We start from the raw sequence: 24,943 nt of genomic DNA on the forward strand, positions 1-24,943 counted from the left end.
TAACGCCCCTCCACATGAAACACCTTCTCCAGTTGGACAAAGACACAAAACGCCGCAGGAGGATTGGCTGCTGTATATACATATTTTTTTCCATTGGCTGCACGCTCATCTCTACTTTCAATTTCATAGATACGGCTCCGCAGAGAAGAGACTGCGATTGGTATAATCGGAATAAGAGCCAACCAATTACACAAAAGCTTCCACAAACAGCAGAAGGAACCTGTCACACCTTCTTAGGTCTCCTGCTTCCCCTCCCCTTCGCTCCCGCCTTCCACTTATTCATACAAGAAGCGCCTCAGCTTTCATTGGCCAGTGCGTGGTGACATCTTAACCAATCACAAACCAGACTGTGCTCCTACAGTACCCAGAGCGCGAATCGTGAAGAGACCTTGGCTACGATTGGTCCCTGCGTGATAAGGTTTTAATTTTGAATTGTTCTACATGGCGAGGGAGAGGCCACTACCCGGACTCCATCTAATCCCGAGCTCTTAGACTAGTAAGTGCAGGGAGATCTTCCTTCGGTAGCTGGGCCTGTTGCTGCTTGTGTTCTTACAATTTACGGAGGTGGGGATTTTGGCTGTACTTGGGGAGATACAGCCGGGAAGAGGACGTTTGAGGGTGGGTGAGAAGTGCTCGGCTTGGCTCCATCCTAACCATACTTGCATTTAATTAACGCTCTGCAAAATATGTTTTGGAGCAAAGCGTCAACCTTCTTTTTGCACCTTCCTTTAGATCTTGCTGTTCACTGTTGTCCGGAGACCAACAGTATCTGCATAACTTGGGCGCTTGTTAACAATGCAAATTATCGGGCTCCACCCAGACCCACTGAATCAGAATATGCATTTTAACAAGATCCCCCACCCCTAGTGATTCTTATGCACGTTAAAGTTTGAGAATGTACATTTCTTGATAGCGAGTATTACTATGTTCCTTGATAAGCTCTTAATGTTGTCTAACGTTTTGTGAGAGTGTCAATTTTAAAAGTGTGCCCTGTTTGTTTGTGCCTAATAATACTGTGCTGGCTACATTTTAGGGAGCTGCAATCTCGGTAGAGAAACAAGACAAAAACTAAAAAAGCAATGTTGCACAGTGTAAAACAAAATTTAATACAACCAAGTACCAGAAATAGCCCTATGAATGTTCAAGAGTAATGAACTGGTAAAGGAAATTGATAAATTGAACGAAAGCTGCTTACGGAAAAGTGTAAGAAACCTCCATAAAAATGTGTTTTTATGAAGAGGGTAAAGAAATGCAATTTTTATTTTCGTTGCTGTCACAGTTTTGGAAGTACCCCCTGACCAAAAGCACTTCTCGTATCATAGGATGAAGGTTTTTTTGTGGTTTTTTTTGTTTTTTTTTTTTTGTTTTTTTTTTTTTCTGACATGTATTTATTTTTGAGACAGAGAGAGACAGAGCATGAACGGGGGAGGGTCAGAGAGAGAGGGAGACACAGAATCTGAAACAGGCTCCAGGCTCTGAGCTGTCAGCACAGAGCCCGATGCGGGGCTTGAACTCACAGACTGTGAGATCATGACCTGAGCCGAAGTCAGACGCTTAACAGACTGAGCCACCCAGGCGCCCCTAGGATGAAGTTTTAATAGAAGCAGCAGTGCCAACTCCTGCAGAATACTATAATTCTTAGCCTATTATTTATTTCACCTTCCTACTGGAAATAGTTTTGGAGCCATCCTTTAACCATATATAGGAGTGGCATGATTTGAAGAACTTAAAAACCTCCCTCACTGAGAGATTTTTCAAAATTTAATTGTATTAAAGCATATTCCTTAACTAAAAAAGAGACCACTTGTTAGCAAACACTTAGCAGGAATGATTTATTTCATTCATTTGTTGAAATTATTTAGTGCCTGCTGCATTCTTGGTCCTGGGGAAACAAAGTTTAGTAAAATTTATCCTAACCTTAAAAAGCTCACAGTCCAGCTGGGTGGCAAGCATGCAAACACAAATTACAATGCAATATAATAAATGCTATAATAAGAATGTGTATAAAATGCTATGGAAGCAGAAAAGAGATGACATTTTCAGCCAGTATAAATTCCTTACGGATAGAGACTATGTTGGCCTTGTTTGGAATTGTATCCCAACACCTACCACACCTACCTACCATGGTGGATTATCAGCACTCAACAAATATCTGTGAGTAAAAATAACAGCATCTTGAAGGTTATATAAGTTGACTTGAAGGAGGATACCCCAAGCAGGGGGAAAGGCTACAGAAAGTATATTATAGAAAGTATTTGGTGTTTGCCATACCTGAAGTACAAACTGTTTCCTAATCACTAGAAGAGATGAGGCTGCAAAGGGCCATCAGACTAAGCGCACTGGGAGGGGCGCTTAGGTGGTTCAGTCAGTTAAGCGACCAGCACTTCATCTTAGCTCAGGTCTTTTTTTTTTTTTTTTCTTTTTTTAGTTTATTTCTTTATTTTGAGAGAAAGAGAGCACGTGAGGAGCAGAGAGAGAATCCCAAGCAGACCTCACAGTGTCAGCACAGAGCCCAATGCAAGGCTTGAACTCAAGAACGGTAAGATCACCACCTGAGACAAAACCAGAAGTGTGTCCTTCACCTGAATGAGCCACCCAGAGCCCCCTCAGCTCAGGTTTTTATCTCAAGGTCATGAGTTCAAAGCCCGCTTTGGGCTCTACACTGGGCAAGAAGCCTACTTAAAAAAGGAGGGGGTGGGCAGGGCCCCTGGGTGGCTCAGTTGGTTAGGCATCCGACTTCAGCTTAGGTCAGGATCTCATGGTTAGTGAGTTCCAGCCCTGCATGGGGCTCTGTGCTGACAGCTCAGACTCTGGAGCCTGCTTTGGATTCTGTGTCTCCCTCTCTCTCTGTGTCTCTACCCAGCTCACACACAGTCTCTCTCTCTCTCTCTCTCTCTCTCTCTCTCTCTCTCTCTCTCTCAAAAACGAATAAATTTTAAACAAATTTTTTTTTTACTAAAAAAAAGGGATGGTGGCACCAGGGTGGCTCAAGTCAGTTAAGCATCCGATTTCAGCTCAGGTCATGCTCTCACAGTTGATGGGTTTGAGCCCCTCATCAGGCTCTGTGCTGAGAGCTCAGAGCCTGGAGCCTGCTTCAGATTCTGTGTCTCCTCTCTGCTCCTTCCCGCTTGCACTCTGTCTCTCTCTGCCTCTCAAAAATAAACAAAAATGTTTAAAAATTTAAAAAAAAGATAACAGATAACAATTAGCAAATTTAGGTGAATAGTATATGAGTATATTTTTCCGGAATAAATATGATCTTTTATTTTTTCTTTTTATATTTTCAATTTATTTTTTTATTGAAGTATAGTTGGCACACAATGTTACATTTGTTTCAGGTGCTGACATATGCGTATTAATTATACTATCATAAATTTGTCAGGGTTTGAAATTTTTCAAAATAAAAAAAGTAAGAGAAAATAGACTACAGCAAAAATCTAAAATGGGAAAGATGGCAAAAGCAACTGAACTTAGAAGACAGAAAGAGGAAGGACAGGATGAATGAATCACATAAATATTTCAAATTCATGTATATAAGTATATATTATACATATTATATATTTTATTCTATAATGGATCTCATTTCCTCATCCACCTTTTTTTTGTGGGTGGTAGTACATATTGTTTTTAATCAACCTTAAAGTCTTTTCAAAACAAGGCAGGTAAAAAGGAAGGAATAGTAGTTTTCAATAAAAAAGTAGGAAAAATGCTTTGAGTAATCTTAAAAAAAAAATGAGCTTCTATCTAGTGTTAGTAGTTGGAATCCTGCTTAGTCCAGCAAAAAGAATTTGTATGTCTCATTACTTTTCTGGAAAGGGACAAGTATATGTGTTTTAACCTAGGAAGACTGTTGCAGATTATTTCAGGCAATTATCCTCTACAGAACATCTACTAATGCTTTTATTAAAGCAATGATAATAAAACAAACTTTAGCATGAGTTCTGTGTCTTGTTTGATTTAGGAATTCTTTAACTTTCATTTTTTAAAAGAACAGTTATCACTTTTGAATGGAACACTAATCTAGGAATTATCTCAGACTGAACCTTTTTACCTTGACAGATTTGACATATTCTCTCAATTCTCTGCATGTGCCAATTACTGTGTTTAATTAAAAGGTTATTAGAGTAACAATGACTCAGAGCCCAGGGGACACACACACACACACACACAGAAGAGAAAGGAGAAAATATGATTTAGTTCCTAGATTTTTTTTTCATTGAAAAATTATCTCCAAAATGACATACATCAGCCTATATAGGACTCTTTAGAAATTTGAATGAATGGGCATTGGTAAAACCACCAGAAAAGGGCTAGAAAGAGATGGCTCAGTTTCAGAATGGTGGTACTCTATTTTTCTAGCTAATAATATACACCAGAGGGGAGCCTGGGTGGCTCAGTCGGTTAAGCAGCCAACTTTGGCTCAGGTCATTATTTCATGATTGGTGGGTTAGAGGCCTGCTTCGGGCTCTGTGCTAACAGCTCAGAGCCCAGAGTCTGCTTCGGATTCTGTGTCTCCCTCTCTTTGTCCCTCACCTGTTCATGCTCTCTTCTCTGTCTCTCAAAAATAAATAAACATTAAAAACATTTTTGGCAGGGGGGCACCTGGGTGGCTCAGTCAGTTAAGCGTCCAGCTTCCACTTAGGTCATGATCACATAATTTGTAGGTTCAAGCCCCACATCAGGCTCAGTGCTGACAGCTCAGAGACTTGGGTCTGCTTTAGATTCTGTTTCCCTCTCTCTTTGTCTGTCCCTCCCCACTTGCACTCTCTTTGTCTCTCAAAAATAAATAAACATTAAATTTTCTTTAATTTTTTAATACAAATATAATATATACCAGAGATTAACTGTCGAATGCAAGACTTATTATAGTTAGAAACAAATAGCAGTCCTCTAAATCATCTCTTTATAATCCTGACTCCCACTTGCCAAAGGCAATTACTATCCATTCTTATAATTATTTCTGTTGTTTACCTCCATGATTCTAAAAGACATGCTTACTATTTTTCTTCCTTTTTTCTTTCCTTCCTTCCTTCTTTCCTATTTTCCTTCCTTCCTTCTTTCCTTCCTTCCTTCCTTCCTTCCTTCCTTCCTTTCCTTCTTTCTCTTCAGTATTAAACACTTATATAAATTAGAAAACTACTGATTTCCACTTTCTCTCCTATCTTCACAATATACCTATACCGTGTTTTTGGCTAAATAAACAATCAGTGGCTTTGCTACTAAATACTGTGTAATAGCTGAACATATAAGTGTTACTATGATTACATTTTTTTCTTTTAAAACTGTTTTCCTACTTATTTTTAAATGCTTTTTTAAAAGCATTTATCAATAATTTGGCCCCAATTTTACAGAAGAACAGTAAACTCAGCTCAGAAAGGTCAATACACTAGGTAATTTATTGATTTCCCTTTTTTTCCCTTAGAGACAATGTTACTGAAGCCTGCTATCGGTCTTGCTCACTTCACTGGCTGTGGGTGCTCTAAGACAGGAATTAGCAAACTACAGTTTTTGTAGATCCCATGAGCTAAGAATGTTTTTTTTACAATTTGTAATAGTTGAAGAAAAATCAAAAGAAGAATATTTTGTGACACCTGAAAATTATATGAAATTCACATTTCAGTGGCAATAAATAAAATTTATTGAAAAAATTTATTGGTACACAGCCATACTCATTTGTTTTAAGTACTGTCCATAGCTGTTTGGATGCTACAGTGGCAGAGTTGAGTGGTTATGGTAGAGACCAGGTGGCTTACAAAGCGCAAAATATTTATTATCTGGCCCTTTACAGAAAAGGTTTGCTGACTCCTGCCCTAGTCCTGCTTCAAAGCTGTCTTCCAATGACTTCTGGCCACTATTACCCTGGAAATTGCCACTGTTTATCTTAATGCTGTCCTCACACTTGACTAAAAGTGTGACCAGTTATAAAATTCCAGGATGGAAAACATTTCCTTCAGAAGTGTGGCTGTTGAAGTCTGATGCCATTCTATTCTCAGACCTCTGTATCTATACTGTTTTTTTATCTCATGAAGCCTTTAATTTTTTTTTTTTTTTAATGTTTATTTCTGAAGGGGAGAGAGACAGCGTGAGTGGAGGAGGGGCAGAGAGAGAGAGACACACACACACACACACACACAGAATCTGAAGCAGGCTCCAGGCTCTGAGCTGTCAGCACAGAGTCCGACACCGGGCTCGAACTCACAAACTATGAGATCGTGACCTGAGCTGAAGTCAGATGCTCAGCCGCTCAACCAGCTGAGCCACCCAGGCGCCCCTCATGAAGCCTTTAGAATCTCCTCTTTATTTTTGTGATGATATGCCTCAGTGTGGATCTTCTTTTGTTATACTGAATGGACCATTTCAAATAGAAAATTCAAGTCTTTCAGTTCTAGGGAATATTTCTGTATTGTTTATTTGATAAAATTCTCTCCATTCCTCTGTTCTCTCCTAACACTTTTATCTTCCAACTGTTGTATTACATTTTTAAAATTTCTACTGCTTTTAATTTTTAAGAGTTTTTTCATTCTTCTTGTTTCATGAATACAGTTTCTCTCTTTCTTTTTTTTTTTAAGTTTATTTATTTATTTGGAGAGAGAGAGGCAGAGGGAGAGAGAATCCCAAGCAAGCTCCATGCTGTCAGTGCAGAGCCCAACGCCAGTCTCAATCTCATGAACCATGAGATCATGACTAGAGCCGAAATCAAGAGTCAGACACTTAACTGACTGAGCCACCCAGGTGTCCCTGCAATATCCCACTTTCTGAAAATTTTTAAGTTTTCTTCTGCTTCCTATATTCTTTCCATTTCCTCTGAAATGGAAATACTTTTATTTCCCCTCTGTTTATTTTGGTCTTTGTCTTTCATGTTAGAGACTTTCCTAAAGTGATTCATGATCTTTGGCTATTATATGTCAGAGGAAGTCACAAAAAAAAAAAAAAAAAAAAAAAATTGGAAGCTCAAAGTACAGTAGGTGGATATTATCAACTTGTGTGATACCACAGTGGGTAAATGATCAACCACTTAGCCATTTTGGGGAGACCCTAAATGTCAGTATCTGTAGGTCCCTTTTTGGGGGTAGCCAATTTCCCTGGAGAGGAATCTTCTCACCTCCTGCAAGGGAAATGAACGGTATGAGGGTTTGAGTCACGAAATTAAAATCAGTGGCCTGTGTTCTGGGAGCTGAGCTGAGGAAGGGAATTAAAAGTCTCACTTTTGGGGCGCCTGGGTGGCTCAGTCGGTTAAACATCTGACTTCAGCTCAGGTCACGATCTCACAGTCTGTGAGTTCGAGCCCCGCGTCAGGCTCTGGGCTGATGGCTCAGAGCCTGGAGCCTGCTTCCGATTCTGTGTCTCCCTCTCTCTCTGCCCCTCCCCCGTTCATGCTCTGTCTCTCTCTGTCCCAAAAATAAATAAACGTTAAAAAAAAAAATTTTTTTTTTTTTTTTAATTTTTTTTTTTTTAAAGTCTCATTTTTGAGTTCAGGATTGTCCCCTACCTGCTGTATGATGATACACACATGACTCTGCTATTGCTATGGCTGATGGCCCACAATTCAACACCCCTACGGTTCAACTTCTCCAGAGAATAAACCTATCCATCTTTACAGGAGAGAACATAAATGCCAGGAGCTGCCTGGCTACCAGGACTGGGAGACAGACTCCAGAGGCCTATCCAATCCTTATAATGACTTAATTAAACCTATTTTAACCCCACCCTACACTTTAAAAGGTGCTAAGTACCTTCAAGTCCAGAATCTTCTTAAAGTTTCTACAAATTATCTTGCTTCCAGTTGGCTTCCCTACCACCGGCCGTCAAGCCTCACCTCTCTTCTACTCTGCCAAGTCATTTACCATTCATCCATCTCCTTTCCATTTTCCATAATTTAGTCAACATTCATCATCTGTGATAGTCTGTTCCCATTCTTTGCTTCATGGGTTTATAATTTTTTTTTAAAAAATTTTTTAATTTATATTAAATTTATAATTAATATATTTAATTTATTTATATTAAATTAAAAAATTTTTTTAATTTATATTTCTTTTCTTATTTTAATTTATATTTAAATTTAAATTTAATTTAATTTAATTTATATTAAATTTATAATTAATATATTTAATTTATTTATATTAAATTAAAATTTTTTTTTAATTTATATTTCTTTACTGACTTTTTGTTTTTTTTAAGATTTTATTTTTAAGTAACCTCTACACCCAACGTGAGGCTTGAAATTCTGACCCTGAGATCAATCATCATATGCTCAACTTACTGAGCCAGCCAGGTACCCCTATAATGTTCTTTCTTGTAAATTTCATATACAGCTGATTTTCAGAGAATACTATTGTTGATTTTTACCGATTTCTTGTATCTGTAGCCAACCTATGGTTGCAATTTATAAACAAGTATAGTCCTAATAGGAATGTCAGTTGATATTTTCATTTATTATTCTATAGAATAAGATAAAGTGAAACACAAAGATTTCTTTGGAACTTCAGTTGTATAAGCAACTTTGATGAATCAAATACTAGTTTTCAAATACTGGAACATTTCTCAATTTTTTAATGCTATTCACAATATAACAATTACAGACAAGATATGATTTTAAATTTAATCTGCATTATTAACATTTTCTTTATCACTTTCTTAACAATCAACAACATAATGAATCAAGCCCTGATTTGTAATGTTGTTGTTTTTTAAAAAATTTTAATGTTTATTTTTGAGGTGGGGGTGGCGGGGGGTGGGGGAAGAATCAGAGAGAGGGAGACAGGATCCAAAGCAGCTCTGCACTGACAAGAGAGAGCCTTATATGGGGCTGTAACTCACAAACCTTGAGATCATGGCCTGACCTGAGCCTAAATTGGTTGCTTAACTGACTGAACCACCCAGGTGTCCCTGTAGTGTTTTTTAATATTCGTTGTGTAAATACTCCCATCATAGGCAATTTCAGGTTTTCAGTATGAAGTCATTGAATATGGGGTTGGACAGAAATGAACATTCTATAGCATTTTCACTATATAGATACAATAAGGTAAATAACCTCAAAAGCATAGATAATAGTAAAATCATTAGAAAGTGATGAGTTTTGCATCATATTTATTACCATTTTAAATATAAATTATATAATTATAAGATTATATAACTTAATTTTAATGGTGGATGTGTTTAACAACTAACTCACAGATTTCCTGAAACGGTAACAGTTGATGCCAATCCCAGCACACCACTGGAGTGGAGATAAAGGTATAGAGCCAAGTTTAAATGAGAATGTCCAGCTCCTTTCTTTAAAATCTATTTTTATAACTAAGGGATTGGTGAGAATAAGGGAAAAAAGAGGCAGGAGGCCAGTTCTCTGTGTCAGTGTGATGTCTAACAAAAGACATCAAAGGGAGAGAGGGAACAGAAGGGGGAGGGCTGTGTAGAGGAGGGCAGATAGAAAACAAGGAAGAGGAGTTTACCATGGAAGTCTCAGGTTCTGGGGATTTCAACCAATGAACTCTGCACCTTAGAGAGAGGTTCCCAGTGACATTTCTCCATAGAAAGTTGTGGGCATGAGTTTGATGAGGTTTAGTCTTCTTTTCAGGCAACCACAAGATTGCCGCTTCCTCTGAGGCTTCCCTAAACTTCTTCATTCAGAGTATTTTGGTTTTGTGTTATTTTAAGTTTGTTTAGAAAAAATCAATCAATCCTTTAGCCATCCTTTGTATTTAACAATCCTTGCTTGGCCTTCTTTTATTATTTCAGCAGGAAGGAGAAGTGATATAATAAAGGTGAAGTCAGCTAAGTATTTTTCAGTGTGTCTCCCAAGCCTCTAAGAACAATTAAGGAAACACTGTTAGTTTGAGCCCTGGCATCAATTCAATTAAGATGCTATAAGGAAACTTTACTCCTGGAAGAGCTGTTGATAATATGCACTGTCACCCATTGCCATTAGGGGTGCCCTCTGAAAGTCCAAAGCTCTTGGAACTACAGTAAGCCGCTTCTGGGTTTTTACAATCCACAGCGGGTAAAAGGCTGGGTTTCTTCAACCAGTGCAATCTGAGAGCTGAGCAAGCCTAGAACTGCATACCAATTATTGAAAGGTTACTGGGTGAACAAAAGTGGAATGAATGTGTATTTTAAAGGCCAATTGTTCCTATTCAAATGTAAGTTTGAAAGGAAGGAGGCCCAGCCCTTGAGACCATTTTTATTTCTGCTACTTGAATAAAGACATCTTTGTTCTTCAGGTAGCAACAACTGAAACCAGCAAAGCCCTTCTTCTCATCAAACTAGCTCTGACTTAATTTTCCTCAGAAAAGAATCTAGATTAAAATCTACCACTAGATGGTGTTTTAAAATGCTTTAAAATAAATGTTTTGAAGCACCCATGTCTTAGATTTGGGCTAACTTATTACATTGTATATCTCCTATTTAATCTACTGTTGCATGATAGAGTGTTAGAAAGAACATGGTCTTTGTAGACTTACTTATATACTGCTTTACATTGGGCAAATCATCTAATCTTTCTATGTCTCAGTTTACTTTTTTTTTTTTTTAATTTTTTTTTAACGTTTATTTATTTGTGAGACAGAGAGAGACAGAGCATGAACAGGGGAGGGTCAGAGAGAGGGAGACACAGAATCAGAAATAGGCTCCAAGGCTCTGAGCTGTCAGCACAGAGCCCGACGCGGGGCTCGAACTCACAGACCATGAGATCATGACCTGAGCCGAAGTCGGACGCTTAACCGACTGAGCCACCCAGGCGCCCCTGTCTCAGTTTACTTTTATGTAAAAATAGGAATAAAAATCATCTTCCCCAGGGATAAAATCTTGCAGGATTTATTCAGTGAAGAGTCACTGAAAAAATGTATGTGAAGGTGCATAAAAGTAAGTGGACATTCAATGGTTAAATTTGTTTCTTCCACTACCTACTCTACCTATCACAGTGGATGCTCAGTAAATGTTACTGGTAAAGAATCTTCTTTTAATACCAACTAGAGCCGTTTTCTCTGTTATATAAGAAAGGGAAATACACTTGACTTAATGAAGAAAAGCAAGACAAGCAAAACAAAATTAGAGAGTAATATAATGCCAAAGCTGAGTCTCTCTAAAGATACTTCAAATCTGGGTTTAAATTTTTCTTCACTTCAGGGAACTTCCAGGATGCTAGTAGCAATGTATTTCCTAACGACGGTGGTTGGTTACAAGGATGTGTTCACTTTGTGATAATTCATTGAACTGTACTGTTAAGATTTGTGCATTTTCTATATGTATATATAATTCTAAAATAAAAAATGTAAAAAAATTTTTTCTCTACAGAAATCATGCCCAAGTTCAAGCAACGAAGAAGAAAGCTAAAAGCCAAAGCCAAAAGATTATTCAAAAAAAGAGAAGTCTCTCACTTTCAGCCCAAGCTAATTATACCTCCTCCTCAGCTACCCTCACCAGAAAGGTAAGGTTTAAATAAAGAACAGAGGGGCGCCTGGGTGGCTCAGTCGGTTAGGCGTCTGGCTTCGGCTCAGGTCACGATCTCACGGTCCGTGAGTTCAAGCCCCGCGTCGGGCTCTGGGCTGATGGCTCGGAGCCTGGAGCCTGCTTCCGATTCTGTGTCTCCCTCTCTCTCTCTGCCCCTCTCCTGTTCATGCTCTGTCTCTCTCTGTCTCAAAAATAAATAAACGTTAAAAAAAAAATTAAAAAATAAATAAAGAAAGAAAGAAAGAACAGAAAAAATATTAAAAATCTAATCTATTAAGGATAGGGTTGATGTTGAAAATGTTGGGGTTCAGATCCAATGGCCAAGAAAGAATTCTTGAGACCTCTTAAGTGCAAAAAGATGGCTTAATTAAAGCACAGGGACAGGACCCATGGGTAGAAAGAGCTGCACTGAGGTTGTGTTGGGTGACAGATTGTATACTTTCAAGTGGGGAGGGAGTTAGAGATAGCATAAGTCTCTAAGGAATTTGGAGGCAAGGTTTCCAGGACCTTGAGGGGCTAGCTGCTGTTAGGATAAAGTCATTTACTAACTGTCTAGTAAAACCTTAGTCGTGAGACCTTTAGATGTTTATCGGTGGGCAATATGTTTGGAGAATGATTGCTAACATATATCTTGGGGGAGTAGAGATAAAGGAAGTTTCCAAAGGGATTTTCATATGCTAAAGAAGATGTATAGGATCCTGGGAGGTCAGGATAATATTAAGCTAAAATTGCTTTTTGCCCAAAGTGTCAATATCGAAGCAGCTGAGCTCCCAGAGAAAGGTCACTGTATTTCAAGAACTTGTCAATGGGCTGTAGGCAAGATGAAAATCTAATTTTTCATTTGCCTTTGTTTCCCATATCAGAATTACCAGATTTAGCAAATAAAAACACAAAATGCCCAATTAAATTTGAATTTCAGATAAACAATAATTTTTTTAATATTGTACCATGCAACATTTGCAATATACTTATATTACAAAATTATTCATCCTTCATCTGAAATAAAATTTTCACTGAGCATCCTGGATTTTATGTGGTGAACATAGTTCAAGAGTAAAAATCACAGAATTGTATTGGAGATGCACAGATTGACTATTTTCTTCTTCCCTAGTCAATTTAATTGTATAAATCTGCTAAGTGATGAAAGAGGGGTATAGGACTAGAATTTAAATCTTAGTTTTGGTTTGGTCAATTATTCTCTGGGACTTAGGTTTAGATGTGCTATTGAAAGAGGCTCTTAAGTCATAGGAATCCTAGGATACTGAGTTTCAAAATAAAATACTTTATATATTTTGTTGTTATAACTCTCTTTACAGAAAAAATTTTTAAATAAACAGGCCCTCAAAAAGCGTTAATCATGATATTATCCTAACTCTTCTCTATCTCTCTTGAATATTAAAAACACCCCCTAGCTGGTCTTCCTGCTTCTGCCCTTGCCCTCTGCAGCATATTTCAACACAGTAGTCAGAGTGAGTCTGTTAAAAATCATGTCAAATTGCCCCTCTGCTTAAAACTCTCCAGCGGCTTTTCCTGGCTTAGTTGGAAGAGCATGTGACTCTTGATCTTGGGGTCCTGAGTGCAAGCCCCATCTTAGACATAGAGATTACATTTCATTAAATCATATATACATACATACAAATATACATACTCTCCAATGTCTTCCTCTCTCAGAGTAAAAATTAAAATCCTTTGTTTGACCTACTAGGCCTTTATGATCTGACTTTGACATTATCTCCTAATCCCCTACCTTCAGTTTCTCCACCCTAGTCATCCTGGCCTCCTTGCTGTTCCCTAGACACCTCAGACAAGCTGCCATCTCAGGGCCTTTGCCCTTACTCTTACCCTTGCCTGGAATGCTCTTCTCCCAGATATTTGTATTGCTGACTTCTCCAATTTTTTTTTTAATTTTAAAAAAAATGTTTATTTATCTTTGAGAGAGACAGAGACAGAACGCGAGTGGGTTAGGGGCAGAGAGAGAGAGGGAGACACAGAATCCGAAGCAGAATCCAGGCTCTGAGCTGTCAGCACAGAGCCCGACGCAGGGCTCGAACCCACAAACCGCAAGATCATGACCTGAGCCAAAGTCGGACGCTCAACTGACTGAGCCACCCAGGCGCCCCTCCAATTTTTTTTTTTTTTTTTAAGTAGGCTCCATGCCCAAAGTGGGGCTTGAACTCATGACCATTGATCCATTGATCAAGAGTCGCATGCTCAGGGCACCTGGGTGGCTCAGTTGGCTCAGCGGCCGACTCTTGGTTTCAGCTCAGGTCATGATCTCATGGTTTGTGAGATCAAGCCTTGTGTCAGGCTCCCTAATGACAGCTGACAGCTCCTAGCTTGCTGGGGATTCTCCCTCTCCTCTCTCTCTCAAAATAAATAAATAAAGTAAAAAAAAAAAAACAGAGTTGCATGCTCTGCCACTGATCCAGCCAGACACCCGTGTTGCTAGCTTCTTTACTTTGTTAAGGTTTTTTTTCTCAAAAGTCACCTTCTCAGTGAGACTTCAATGCCCACCCTACCTACAATTTCACCTCCACCCAATGTTTCTCTCTTGATATATCCTTTTCCTTACAGTATTCACTAAATAGCAACCCATATGTATTATTTACTTACTTTTACCTTTCTTTCATGACATGTAAGTTCAGTGAGGGCAGGGTTTCTATCTATTTTGTTCATTACTGAATTCCTGATGCCTCTCTCTTTTTTTTTTTAATGTGTATTTATTTTTGAAAGAGAGAGACAGACCATGAGCAGGGAAGGGGCAGAGAGAGAGAGGGAGACACAGAATTTGAAGCAGGCCCCAGGCTCTGAGCTGTCAGCATAGAGCCTGATGCAGGGCTTGAACTCATGAAACATGATGAACCATGAGATCATGACCTGAGCTGAAGTCGGACACTTAACCGACTGAACCCCCAGGTGTCCCCCCGATGATGCCTCTTTATTTGCTATTTATTTTATTTATTACAATCTATTTGCTTTACAAAATAATTTGTGGATCTCAAAACTCTAGAATTTAATGCAGAATTTGGCTTTATGTAGGTGGGCTCTGCTCCTGAGTCATATTATATAAAACTAGCTTGTTCTTTAACCAGAAGCTGTTACTCCAACTCAGGAGTTTTTTATTTGTTTGGTTTTGTTTTTCCTACAGAGTGGTTACTCCTTCAGCAGATATACCCCTTAGCAGAAGCTGGCTAAGATCATCCTGGAACTTCAAATTTCCCAATATCAAAGATACAGTAAAACTTTGGACAAATAGAGTGTGGTCTATATACAACTGGTGCCAGAACTGCATGGCCCAGGTATGGGTTTGACATACCTATTTTCAGCAATATGGTTTTTCTACGTATTTGGTGTGTATGTTCACATGTGTGTATGCTCAGGTCAGCACAACACTCAGGCCAAGCTCAGGTAAGATGAAATTATGAGGTCATGTATGCCTTTGCTTCTGTAAAACATACATCAAACCACTTTCTTGTCTCTTTTTTCCTGTCTTTATCATGCTGCTTATAGAATTCAGCCTTGTTTATTTTTTTAATTTCAGAGTTTAGAAGTGTTGAAAGACACCATCTTTCCATCCCGTTTCTGCCACCGAGAACTTCACAGTCTGAAACAACGGTTTTGCATTTTAGAAAATCAATTATGCAAGCTCCAGGAAACTCTGAAGGTTGGTATTGGGTTTTGTTTTGTTTTATTTTGTTTTTAAGTTTTATTTATTTATTTTGAGAGAGAGAGAGAGCAGGGGAGGGGCAGAGAGAGAGGGAGAAAGGGAAAATCCCAAGCAGGCTCCATGCTGTCAGTACAGAGCCTGATGTGGGGCTCGAACCCACAAACCGTGATACCATGACCTGAGCTGAAATCAAGACTCAGCCACTTAATCGACTGAGCCACCCAGGGGCCCCTGAAGGTTGGTACTGTTAAATAAAAAAGCAATCCAGAATTAGGGAAGGAGGGCAGGCGTTATCCCCCATAGAAATTCCATTATGCTTTTACCAGAAGGAGAGATGGGTATAAGTAACTGCTAATCTTGGGCCTGTTTGTCCTCAGATCCATTCCTTAGGCTTCAAGGCTCTGTTCTGTACTGCAGGGGGCTAACCGCACAGGCTGTATTTCCCGAGCTCCATGTCACCTGGTTCCTGGTTGTGCTGGGCTAATGGGAGACATTGATGAGAGACTAGAGCTGGAGGGGAGGTGGGGTGTTTTGCCTCTTCATTCTCTGCACTGGGCAATTTCTCCAGTGATGGTTGATGTTGTCTCTCTCACTCTAGCTTGCTCCAGGTAAGTCTACCTGTTTCTTGATTCTCTGGATTAACCCACCTCCAGAGATCTGGTTATACTGCTCTTCCCTTTGTCCCTCCAGCCTCAGGGTATTCAATGGCTTTCTACTGTTGCTAATCTCTGGGCTGCCCCAGTGTCCCCCATGTGCTTTTCAGCTCATTCATCATCAGTGTAACCAACTGCCTACATTATATTCTTCCTCTTTTATTTATTTATTTTTATTTATTCCCCCCCCCCCCCCCCGCTTTTAAATACTCGGGATGATTCTATTTCCTTGACTGATATAGGCAGAAAAAAATTATAAATATCCACTCTCTCCAAACTCCCCTAAGCAAGGCCCTTACTTTCAACATCTAAAACTCAAAAAATAAACATTGCACTTACTGTTTTGGAGTGAAACTTCTGGGATTACAACCCTTCTCCCAGAATTTATACCTCAAAATGAATTAGACAGAGGAAGAAAGGCAAATCACCTCATTCCTCTGGGCCTCAGTTTCCTCAGCTATAAAATGAGGATGATATCATCTATAGCGGGCTGAATTGATGGCCTCCAAAAGATCTGTCCAAGTCTTAATCCCTGGAACCTGTAAATGTTACCTTATTTGAGGAAAAGATCTTTACTCATGTAATTAAATTAAGGACTTTTATTTTTAAGAAATCTCTACACCCAGCATGGGGCTCAAACTCATGATCACAAGATCAAGAGTTGCATACTTTGCCAACTAAGCCAGACAGGCACCCCTTAAGTTAATGATTTGGAGATGAGGAGATCATAAACTGGTATCTGGGTGGACCCTAAATCCAATGATGAATGTCCTTATAAAAGAGATAGAGTAGAGCATGCACAGAGGAAAGGAGGAGCAGTGGGACCACAGGCAGAGATTGGAATGATATAGCCCCAAGCCCAGGAATGGCCCCAGCTACCCAAAACAGGAAGAGGTAAGGAACAGATTCTTCCCTAGAGCATTGGGAGCTAGCACAGCCCTGCTGATGCCTTGATTTTGGAATTCTAGCCTCTAGCACTGAAAAAATGAATCTCAGGGGCACCTGGCTGGCTCAGTCAGAAGAGCATACAACTTTTGTTCTCAGGGTTGTGACTTCAATCCCCACATGGGGTGTAGTGATTACTTAAATAAATAAAACTTTAAAACACTGAATTTCAATTGTGTTAAGACACAAAGTTTGTGATAATTCAATACAGCAGCCATAGGAAACTAATTTCATTTGCAAGGGCTGCCATGATAAAGTAGCATGGTCCAGGTGGCCTATATAACAGAAATTTATTTTCTCACAGTTCTAGAGGCCAGAAGTTAACACCAAAGTGTTGGCAGAGTTGGTTTCTTCTTAGGCCTCTCTCTTTTGGCTTGCCTTCTCACTGTGTCCTCAAATGGTCTTTTCTCTGTGCACACACATCCCTGGTGTTTCTCCTGTGTGTTCAAATTTCTTCTTTTTATAAGGACATCTGTCAAATTGGATGAGAGCCCACCCTAATAGCCTCATTTTAACTCAATCACTTCTTTTCTTTTAATGTGATTTATTTATTTTTGAGAGAGAGAGAGAGACAGAGCAAGAACAGTGGGAGAGGAGCAGAGAGAGGTTCACACAGAATCCGAAGCAGGCTCCAGGCTCCAAGGTGTCAACACAGAGCCTGACATGGGGCTCAAACTCACAAACTGTGAGATCATGACCTGAGCCGAAGTCAGACAGTTAACCCAGTGAGCCACCAGGCACCCCTAACTTAATCATTTTAAAGGCTCTATCTCCAAAGTCATTCTGAGGTACTTGGATTAGGGCTTCAACATATGAGTTGGGAGGGGAGTAGGGGATACGATTCAGCTCATAACATTCATGTTCCATCCACTTGGCCTTTTTATCAGTTCCTTGAGTATACTGTAGTCTTGGCTGCATTAAGTACTTTTGCCTCTGCCAAGAACTTTCTTTACCCAGACCTTATCTCCCTTGAGACCTGGTAAGTCACAATTCATCCTTGAGATTATGGCTAAATATCACTCCCCAGGTTTCTCACTATTCATGATCACAGCACAATTCACTGTTTTCACTGAAGCATTATTTTGTTTTGTTCTGAGTATGTGTGTGTTTAATGTCTGTCTTCCTTACCAGACTGTCAGCTCCATGATATGACAAACAGAATTCACATTGTACCCATAGTGCCTGGCATATAGCACACACAAAACAAATACGTGAATGAATAGATGAATGAATGAGTGAATGAGCTTGTGATAAATGAGAAAACATTATAAAACACATAGTGTGCTGAGAAAGCATTCAGTACATGGTAGCTATTATCTTGATGACTCTGAGCCTCAAGAACCAAATTAATCTGTTATTTATTTGCCAAATGTAATGTTTTCTTACAGGCTATCTTGGAAAATTCTTCCTGCCCAAACTGTGGTCAGACATGTGACATAAGTGGTAAACTTACAAATGTGCCTGCCTGTGCTCCAACCACCCCTGGAGAATCTAGAGCTGTACTTCCTCCCACGCTGCCACAGCCAGCCACCCATCTTCCTCCTCTTCCACCTCCGCCTCCACCCCCTCCACCTCCTCCTCTACCTCCACCTCCACCACCTGTAGCACCTTTGCTGCTCAGAAAATCCAGTCGCACTAAAGCACTTCAGGTAGGAAACAATCCAGTGATGATGTGTTTTGGTCAGTGTATAATGTAGGAGTAAAACAAGGCAGCCTTTAAAAAAAAAAAATTTTTTTAATGTTTATTTATTTTTGAGAGAGACAGAGTGCAAGTTGGGGCAGGGCAGAGAGAGAGAGAGGGAGACACAGAATCTGAAGCAGGCTCCAGGCTCTGAGCTATCAGCACAGAGCCTGATGCGGGGCTCAAACCCACAAACCGTGAGATAACGATATGAGCCCAAGTCTGGCACCTAACCGAACTGAGCCACCCAGGCGCCACCTCTGCCCTTTTTTTTTTTTTTTAATTTTAAAATTTTAAATTCTTTTTAAGCAAGGCAGACTTTTAAGACTAAGCTAAGGCCCTTAAGAGGAAGCCACATTTTTTTTCTGATTCCATATCTTAATTATGTCAATTATGTTTTTAAAAACTCAGACCCATAGGAACTCACAAAAGCTGGATTTAGAAATAAAAGTGATTTTTTTTTTTAAGGATAAATGAATGAAACCCAGTAGACTGGAATATTCCTAATGGATTGTCATAATATCTTTTTACCAAAAGCAAAGCCACCCTGGGAAACCAAAGTAAGAACAGAAGATGGCTTAGTGAGTAAAGTCAGAATAAAGAGAAGTGATGGATCCTCAAGTATATTGTCATTAGACTGGAAGACCAGTCTCCATTAATTAGTTATCTGCCAAGGGGATCAGAATATTTGTGTATCACTAAGATAAACATGACCCTGTTTTAAAATCTGCTGGATTTTCACTACAGATGCATTTGGTTTAAAATGGCTGAGTTAAATAAATCCAGACCCTATTGTTATGTTTGCCATAATGTATACCTCTCTGACTACACATTCTTGTTCTATGGGAACTGAATCATCTTTTTAGGTAATTCAAGCAAAATTTCACTTTGATTTGAGGAACTCCTTTTTTTTTTTTTATGTATATTTTTTTATTTATTTTCAGAGAGAGAGAGAGCTCGTGAGCTGGGGAGGGGCAGAGAGAGGGGGAGGGAGAGAATCCCAAGCAGGCTCCGCACTGTCAGCATAGAGCCAGAGGTGGGGCTCAATCCCACAAATCATGAGATCATGATCTGAGCTGAAATCAAGAGCTGGATGCTTAACCAACTGAGTCACCGTGGTGCCCCTGAGGAACTCCTTCAACCCCTGTCTTATTATAGTTACTCCTGAGGAAGATGTATAGCTGCAGGGAACTAGCCCATCTCTATGTACTATCAAAGCCTTACATTTTGATAAATACTTTGCAATAGCATTAGCATCCATGGGTACTGAAAATGTCATCATTTTTTATTGAATGGAAAGGATTTAATAGGCATTAATTAGTGTAAATAAGCTAGTGTAAATAACTAGTGTAAATAAGCATTAATATTTAAATGAGTCTTTAAAAACTTTTTTTTAATGTTTATTTATTTTTGAGAGAAAGAAGGAGACAGAGTGCAAGTGGGGAAGGGCAGAAAAAGAGGAGACACAGAATCCGCAGCAGGTTCCAGGCTCTGAGCTGTCAGCACAGAGCCCGACGCAGGGCTCGAACTCATGACTCATGAGCTGAAGTCGGACACGTAACCAACGGAGCCACCCAGACGTCCCATTAAATGAGCCTTTAAAAACTAGGTTTGGATTTGTATTTGACTAGATATCCTGGTTACAATCTGAATTGTAACCTCTCTATGTATTTTAAGGCTGGACCATTAAAAAAAGATGGACCCATGCAAATAACAGTTGAAGATCTACTGACTGTGAAATTAAAGAAGACACAGTGTTTTGATGAAAGGAAGAAGGTAAGATGTCACTGACCATACACATGGTCTTTCAGCTTTTAACCTGGTTGTTTCTTTCTGGAAAATAAGCATAAGTCTTATGTATAGAAGCTATTCTGTGGTAAGTATTTGATGTTTTGGGGTTTTTTTGGTTCAGCTAAGACAGCAGAAGAGAGGATTTATTGTACATGTGTTACATTCAGCCACAAATGAAAACAGAATTAGTCCCAAAAGTCACAGTTTCAGAGCAAAGGACCAAAAGACACTATTTTGGTATGAGCAAGGCGAGTCTCTCAAAAGTGGTCACTGCAACCAAATGGTGATAAATGTTCTAGATCCATTGAATCAAGCTCTAGAAAGTAGGCATGCAGTGCAACAATTGGTACCAGCATTCCTGGCCTCTGGCTTTCCTTATGTCTACACCTGTGGCTCCACGGGTGTACAAGCTAGTGGTTTACTTGGACCTCTGCCTCATCTTTCTTCTTTTATGCTTCAGCCAGCACATTTGCTTCTTCCTACACTTGGCTCTTTTGGAGCAGAGGTTTCCATGAGATGAAACCTCAGTTTTATCTACCAACCATTAGTCTAAAGAGGTAGAGACATACTCTGAAGTTTTGGGATACAAGTTGAGTAGAATAGTAGATATATCTTTACACATACTCAGCATCCAAATATTCATTGTTTCAGCATATTTATATTTTGAATGACATTTTTAAGTGTGTTTTGATACTGTCTCATTTTTTTATTTAAAGCTTGTATCATCACCAAAGACACGGAATCCACTAGTTACTGTCTCTGACCTGCAGCATGTCACCCTGAAACCCAACTCCAAAGTGCTATCAACTCGAGTTACAAATGTCTTAATGTAAGCAACTGTACTGTGTTGTTGCTCTACTGTTACTTAAAAGAATGATTTTTTGCTTATCTCTAACTTTAAAAGTTATATATGCTCATTGTAGAAAAATGGAAATCCACAGAAAAGTTTAAAGAAGAAAACAATCATTCAAATAACTGTATGATTAAAGATAGTCACTGTTGGGGCGCCTGGGTGGCTCGGTCGGTTAAGTGTCCGACTTCAGCTCAGGTCATGATCTCACGGTCCGTGAGTTCGAGCCCCACGTCAGGCTCTGTGCTGACAGCTCAGAGCCTGGAGCCTGTTTCAGATTCTGTGTCTCCCTCTTTCTCTGCTCCTCCCCTGTTCATGCTCTGTCTCTCTCTGTCTCAAAAATAAATAAACGTTAAAAAAAAAATTAAAAAAAAAAAAAAAGATAGTCACTGTTAACATATTATTGTTTAGCATTGTAATCTTTGTATAGGTGTCTACTCTATTATTTCCATTTCATGATGCTGTTTATTGTTAAGATACACCATTGATTTAATAGTGGGTTTGTGGGGGAGCACCTGGCTTGCTCAGTTGGTAGAGTGTTACAAGTCTAGATCTCCGGGTCATGAGTTCAAGGCCCATGTTGGGCACAGAAGATTACTAAAAAAAAAAATAGTGGATGGGGGAAAGAAATATTATCAAGAATTTTTTTTTTATTATTCTTGAATATATTATTCTTGAAATATTATCAAGAATTTTAATTTTTTTTAATGTTTATTCATTTTTAATAGATGGAGACAGAGCACAAGTGGGATAGGGGCAGAGAGAGAGGGAGACACAGAATCTGAAGTAGGCTCCAGGTTCTGAGCTGTCAGCACAGAGCCAGATGGGGCGCTCGAACTCACGAACCATGAGATCATGACCTGAGCTGAAGTTGGACACTTAAATGACCGAGCCACCCAGGTGCCCCAAAATATTATCAAGAATTTTAGGAGCAGTCCAATTTCAGAAATAATAAGATATGAAAACTAGTATATCTTAGAATGAATGAAATGTGTGTGTGTGTATGTACTTGTTTGTGTACCTGTATATGATCATATTGTACATACAATTTAAGGCTTTTCCCATTTAATGTGTCAAGAACTTTCCTCATCTCATTAAAAATCAGTTTAAAGTTTTGGGTTTTTTTTTGTTTTGGGTTTTATGTTTTTTAGTTTGTTTATTTGTTTGTTTGTTTATTTAGAAAGAGTTGGAGCTAGTAGGGCAAGGCAGAGAGAGAGAGAAAGAGAATCCCAGGCAGGCTCCATGCTGTCAGCATAGAGGCCGACGTGGGGCTTGATCTAATGAACCATGAGATCATGACCTGAGCTGAAATCAAGAGTCAGACAATCAACCAACTGAGCTACCCAAGCACCCTAAAAATCAGTTTAAATCATCATTTTTGCTTCTTTAATATATGCAGTTCATTATATGTAAGTTTTAAAGATAAACTCCTGTTTTGAGACATTTAGGTTGTTTATGATTTATTTCCACCTCTTCAGTGAACATCCTTGTCCATAATCTGTGTGCATAGCTGAGTTCCTCCCTAAGATGGAATCATAAATGTATAATTACTGAGGCAAGAAGTATTACTTATTAGGACGATTATATTGCCTTATGTTCCTATCAGCATCTACTGCTTTTTTTTTTTTTTTTTTTTTGAGTAGTTTCCATTCCCAAAGTGGGCCTTGAACTCACGATCCCAAGATCAAGAGTTACACACTCTACCAACTGAGCCAGCCAGGCGCCCCTCTACTGCTATTTTTTAATGTAACATAGAACTACTTTCTAGGATGTTGCCTGTAGAAATGACTGCTTTGCTTTGGGAAAAATGATAAAATCTGGCAAGCTCTAACTTTTATATTTTTATTTCATCAGTACTCCTGGTAAAAGCCAGATAGATCTGCGGAAACTACTTAGAAAAGTTGACGTAGAGAGGTAATACGCTCTCTTATCTTTATGCTTTCTAATCCACTTGAAAAATTGGCATATAACACAGCTTGTAATATTTTCATTATCTTTGCAGGAGCCCAGGTGGAACCCCACTTACGAATAAAGAAAATATGGGATACAGGAACTGGACTGACTCCAGTAATGACCCGGGCCTTGAGGAGAAAGTTTCAGGTAAACCTTTAGGAAAAAAATAAAATTTTTCCTTTTCTTCAAAATCATTTATTTAGAATCATATTCTAAAGGATTTTTTTTTAATTTTTTTAATGTTTATTTATTTTTGAGAGAGAGAGAGAGACAGAGCATGAGCAGGGGGAGGGGCAGAGAGAGAGAGGGAGACATAGAATCAGAAGCAGGCTTCAGGCTCTAAGCTGTCAGCACAGAACCCAACGCCAGGCTCAAACCTGACACAGGGCTTGAACCCACGAGCTGTGAGATCATGACCTGAGTCAAAGTCAGATGCTTAACCAACTGAGCCACCCAAGAGCCCATCTAAAGGATTTTTATTTATTTATTTTGAGAGAAAGAGAGTGCATGTAAGTGAGTGGGGGAGGGGCAAAGAGGGAGAGAGAGAATCCCAAGCAGGCTCCGCACTGTCAGTGCAGAATCTCACACAGGGCTCAAACCCACGAACCGTGAGATCATGACCTGAGCTGAAATCAAGAGTGGGATGCTTAAGCAACTGAGCCACCCAGGTGCCCCGACTGCTCTTCCATCCTTAAGGTGTGGCTTTTATCCTCATGGTGAAGAATGCCTATACCTCCTGAAGCCTGGTGTCCGCATTCTAGGCAAGATAGGTGAAAGGCAAAGGGCAAAAGGGTGTGCTAGCTAAGCTACTCCTCATCAGAAGGTGCTATCCAGGAACTTCTGACTATATGAAAGAAAGTGGGAAAAGTGGTTTTTAGAGTCTGGCTGCATTGGATTCTGTTAGTGAGGAAGGAGAACTGTGTTGGCCACAGGAACATAATTCATATTATAACTGGGACCTTTTTTTTTTCCTATAGATGGCTCACCCTAGAAGCCCAACTCAAACTCTGCCACTTTCTACAAACAGCTTTGATGAACAAAACTGATGTCAAGTCAGCCTGACTCCGTGTGATGATCCATAAAATACACAGATAAAATCACCCCAATCCTTTTTTTTAATACAGTAGAGTAGGTATAAGTAATTATACTAATATATAATTCCATCTAAAGAATTAAAGTATGTGTGGAGCCTCCATACATACTATGATACAAAGTGAGTATTTGGATATTATTTAGTTTGCATGATCAATAAGAGAACAGATAGGAAAATGCAATCCCCAAAGTGATGTTGATCCCGGAATCACCCAATTAGATTGGAGAGGTTGTTCACATTTAACTAGATAACAGATTTGTATTCAATAGGTAGAGTTATGATATTAAAGTAAACTGGTCCCCATTCATCTTCCGTATCCTCAGGTAATTAAAAAGAAAAGTATTTCATCCCGTAACGCTAATGCATTCTCTAAGTGATACAGACTTGATCAGTAAAAAAGTCTGATAGTAAACAGAAATCAAATAAATGATTTCTGATCAAATAAATGATTTGTTTTCTGTTTACTATAAACAGTTAAGAGGTAAGACCTTTCCCCGTCCCAACCCAGTTATTTTCCAAAAGGATGTGAAGCAAAATGTCCAATATAACCTTAAAATTTAGAACATATCATTTCTAGCATTTAGAAATGATATCTAGGTAGTTCTATCTGGCTCACTGAAGTCTGAGATATTCCTTTCGTTGATATTTGCTGTCCACATTCATGCAGCTAAATATAAGTTTTACAAGGACCTCAACATGAACCTTGTATTTTCCTCAGTGGCCTGCCAAGGATTATTTGAAGTCCATAGCAGATTCACTTTGAGACCTAATTCCTGTCCTCATCAGCCTATTGTTTCAATACCAGTAATAATGCACACCTCACTGGATTTTTGTTCTTTCCCACCACTCCAGGGTTGCCAGATTT

At 39.1% G+C, this 24,943-nt stretch overlaps 1 protein-coding gene across 1 annotated transcript; it reads left to right on the forward strand.

Moving 5' to 3' along the window:
- The first annotated feature begins 529 nt into the window (after window positions 1-529).
- On the forward strand, window positions 530-24,043 carry PRR11 (proline rich 11). Its single transcript, XM_019431108.2, is given in 11 exon segments — window positions 530-618; window positions 11,290-11,422; window positions 14,594-14,744; window positions 14,987-15,109; window positions 18,099-18,359; window positions 20,069-20,167; window positions 20,899-21,011; window positions 22,887-22,946; window positions 23,035-23,074; window positions 23,076-23,132; window positions 23,963-24,043. Coding segments are annotated over 10 exon segments (1,101 nt in total). The 5' UTR covers window positions 530-618; window positions 11,290-11,294; the 3' UTR covers window positions 24,032-24,043.
- Window positions 24,044-24,943: the final 900 nt, after the last annotated feature.

This window comes from Panthera pardus, unplaced genomic scaffold, assembly GCF_024362965.1.
Source record: "Panthera pardus isolate Hobbes unplaced genomic scaffold, ASM2436296v1 HiC_scaffold_3, whole genome shotgun sequence".
NCBI classification, from domain to species: Eukaryota; Metazoa; Chordata; class Mammalia; order Carnivora; family Felidae; genus Panthera; species Panthera pardus.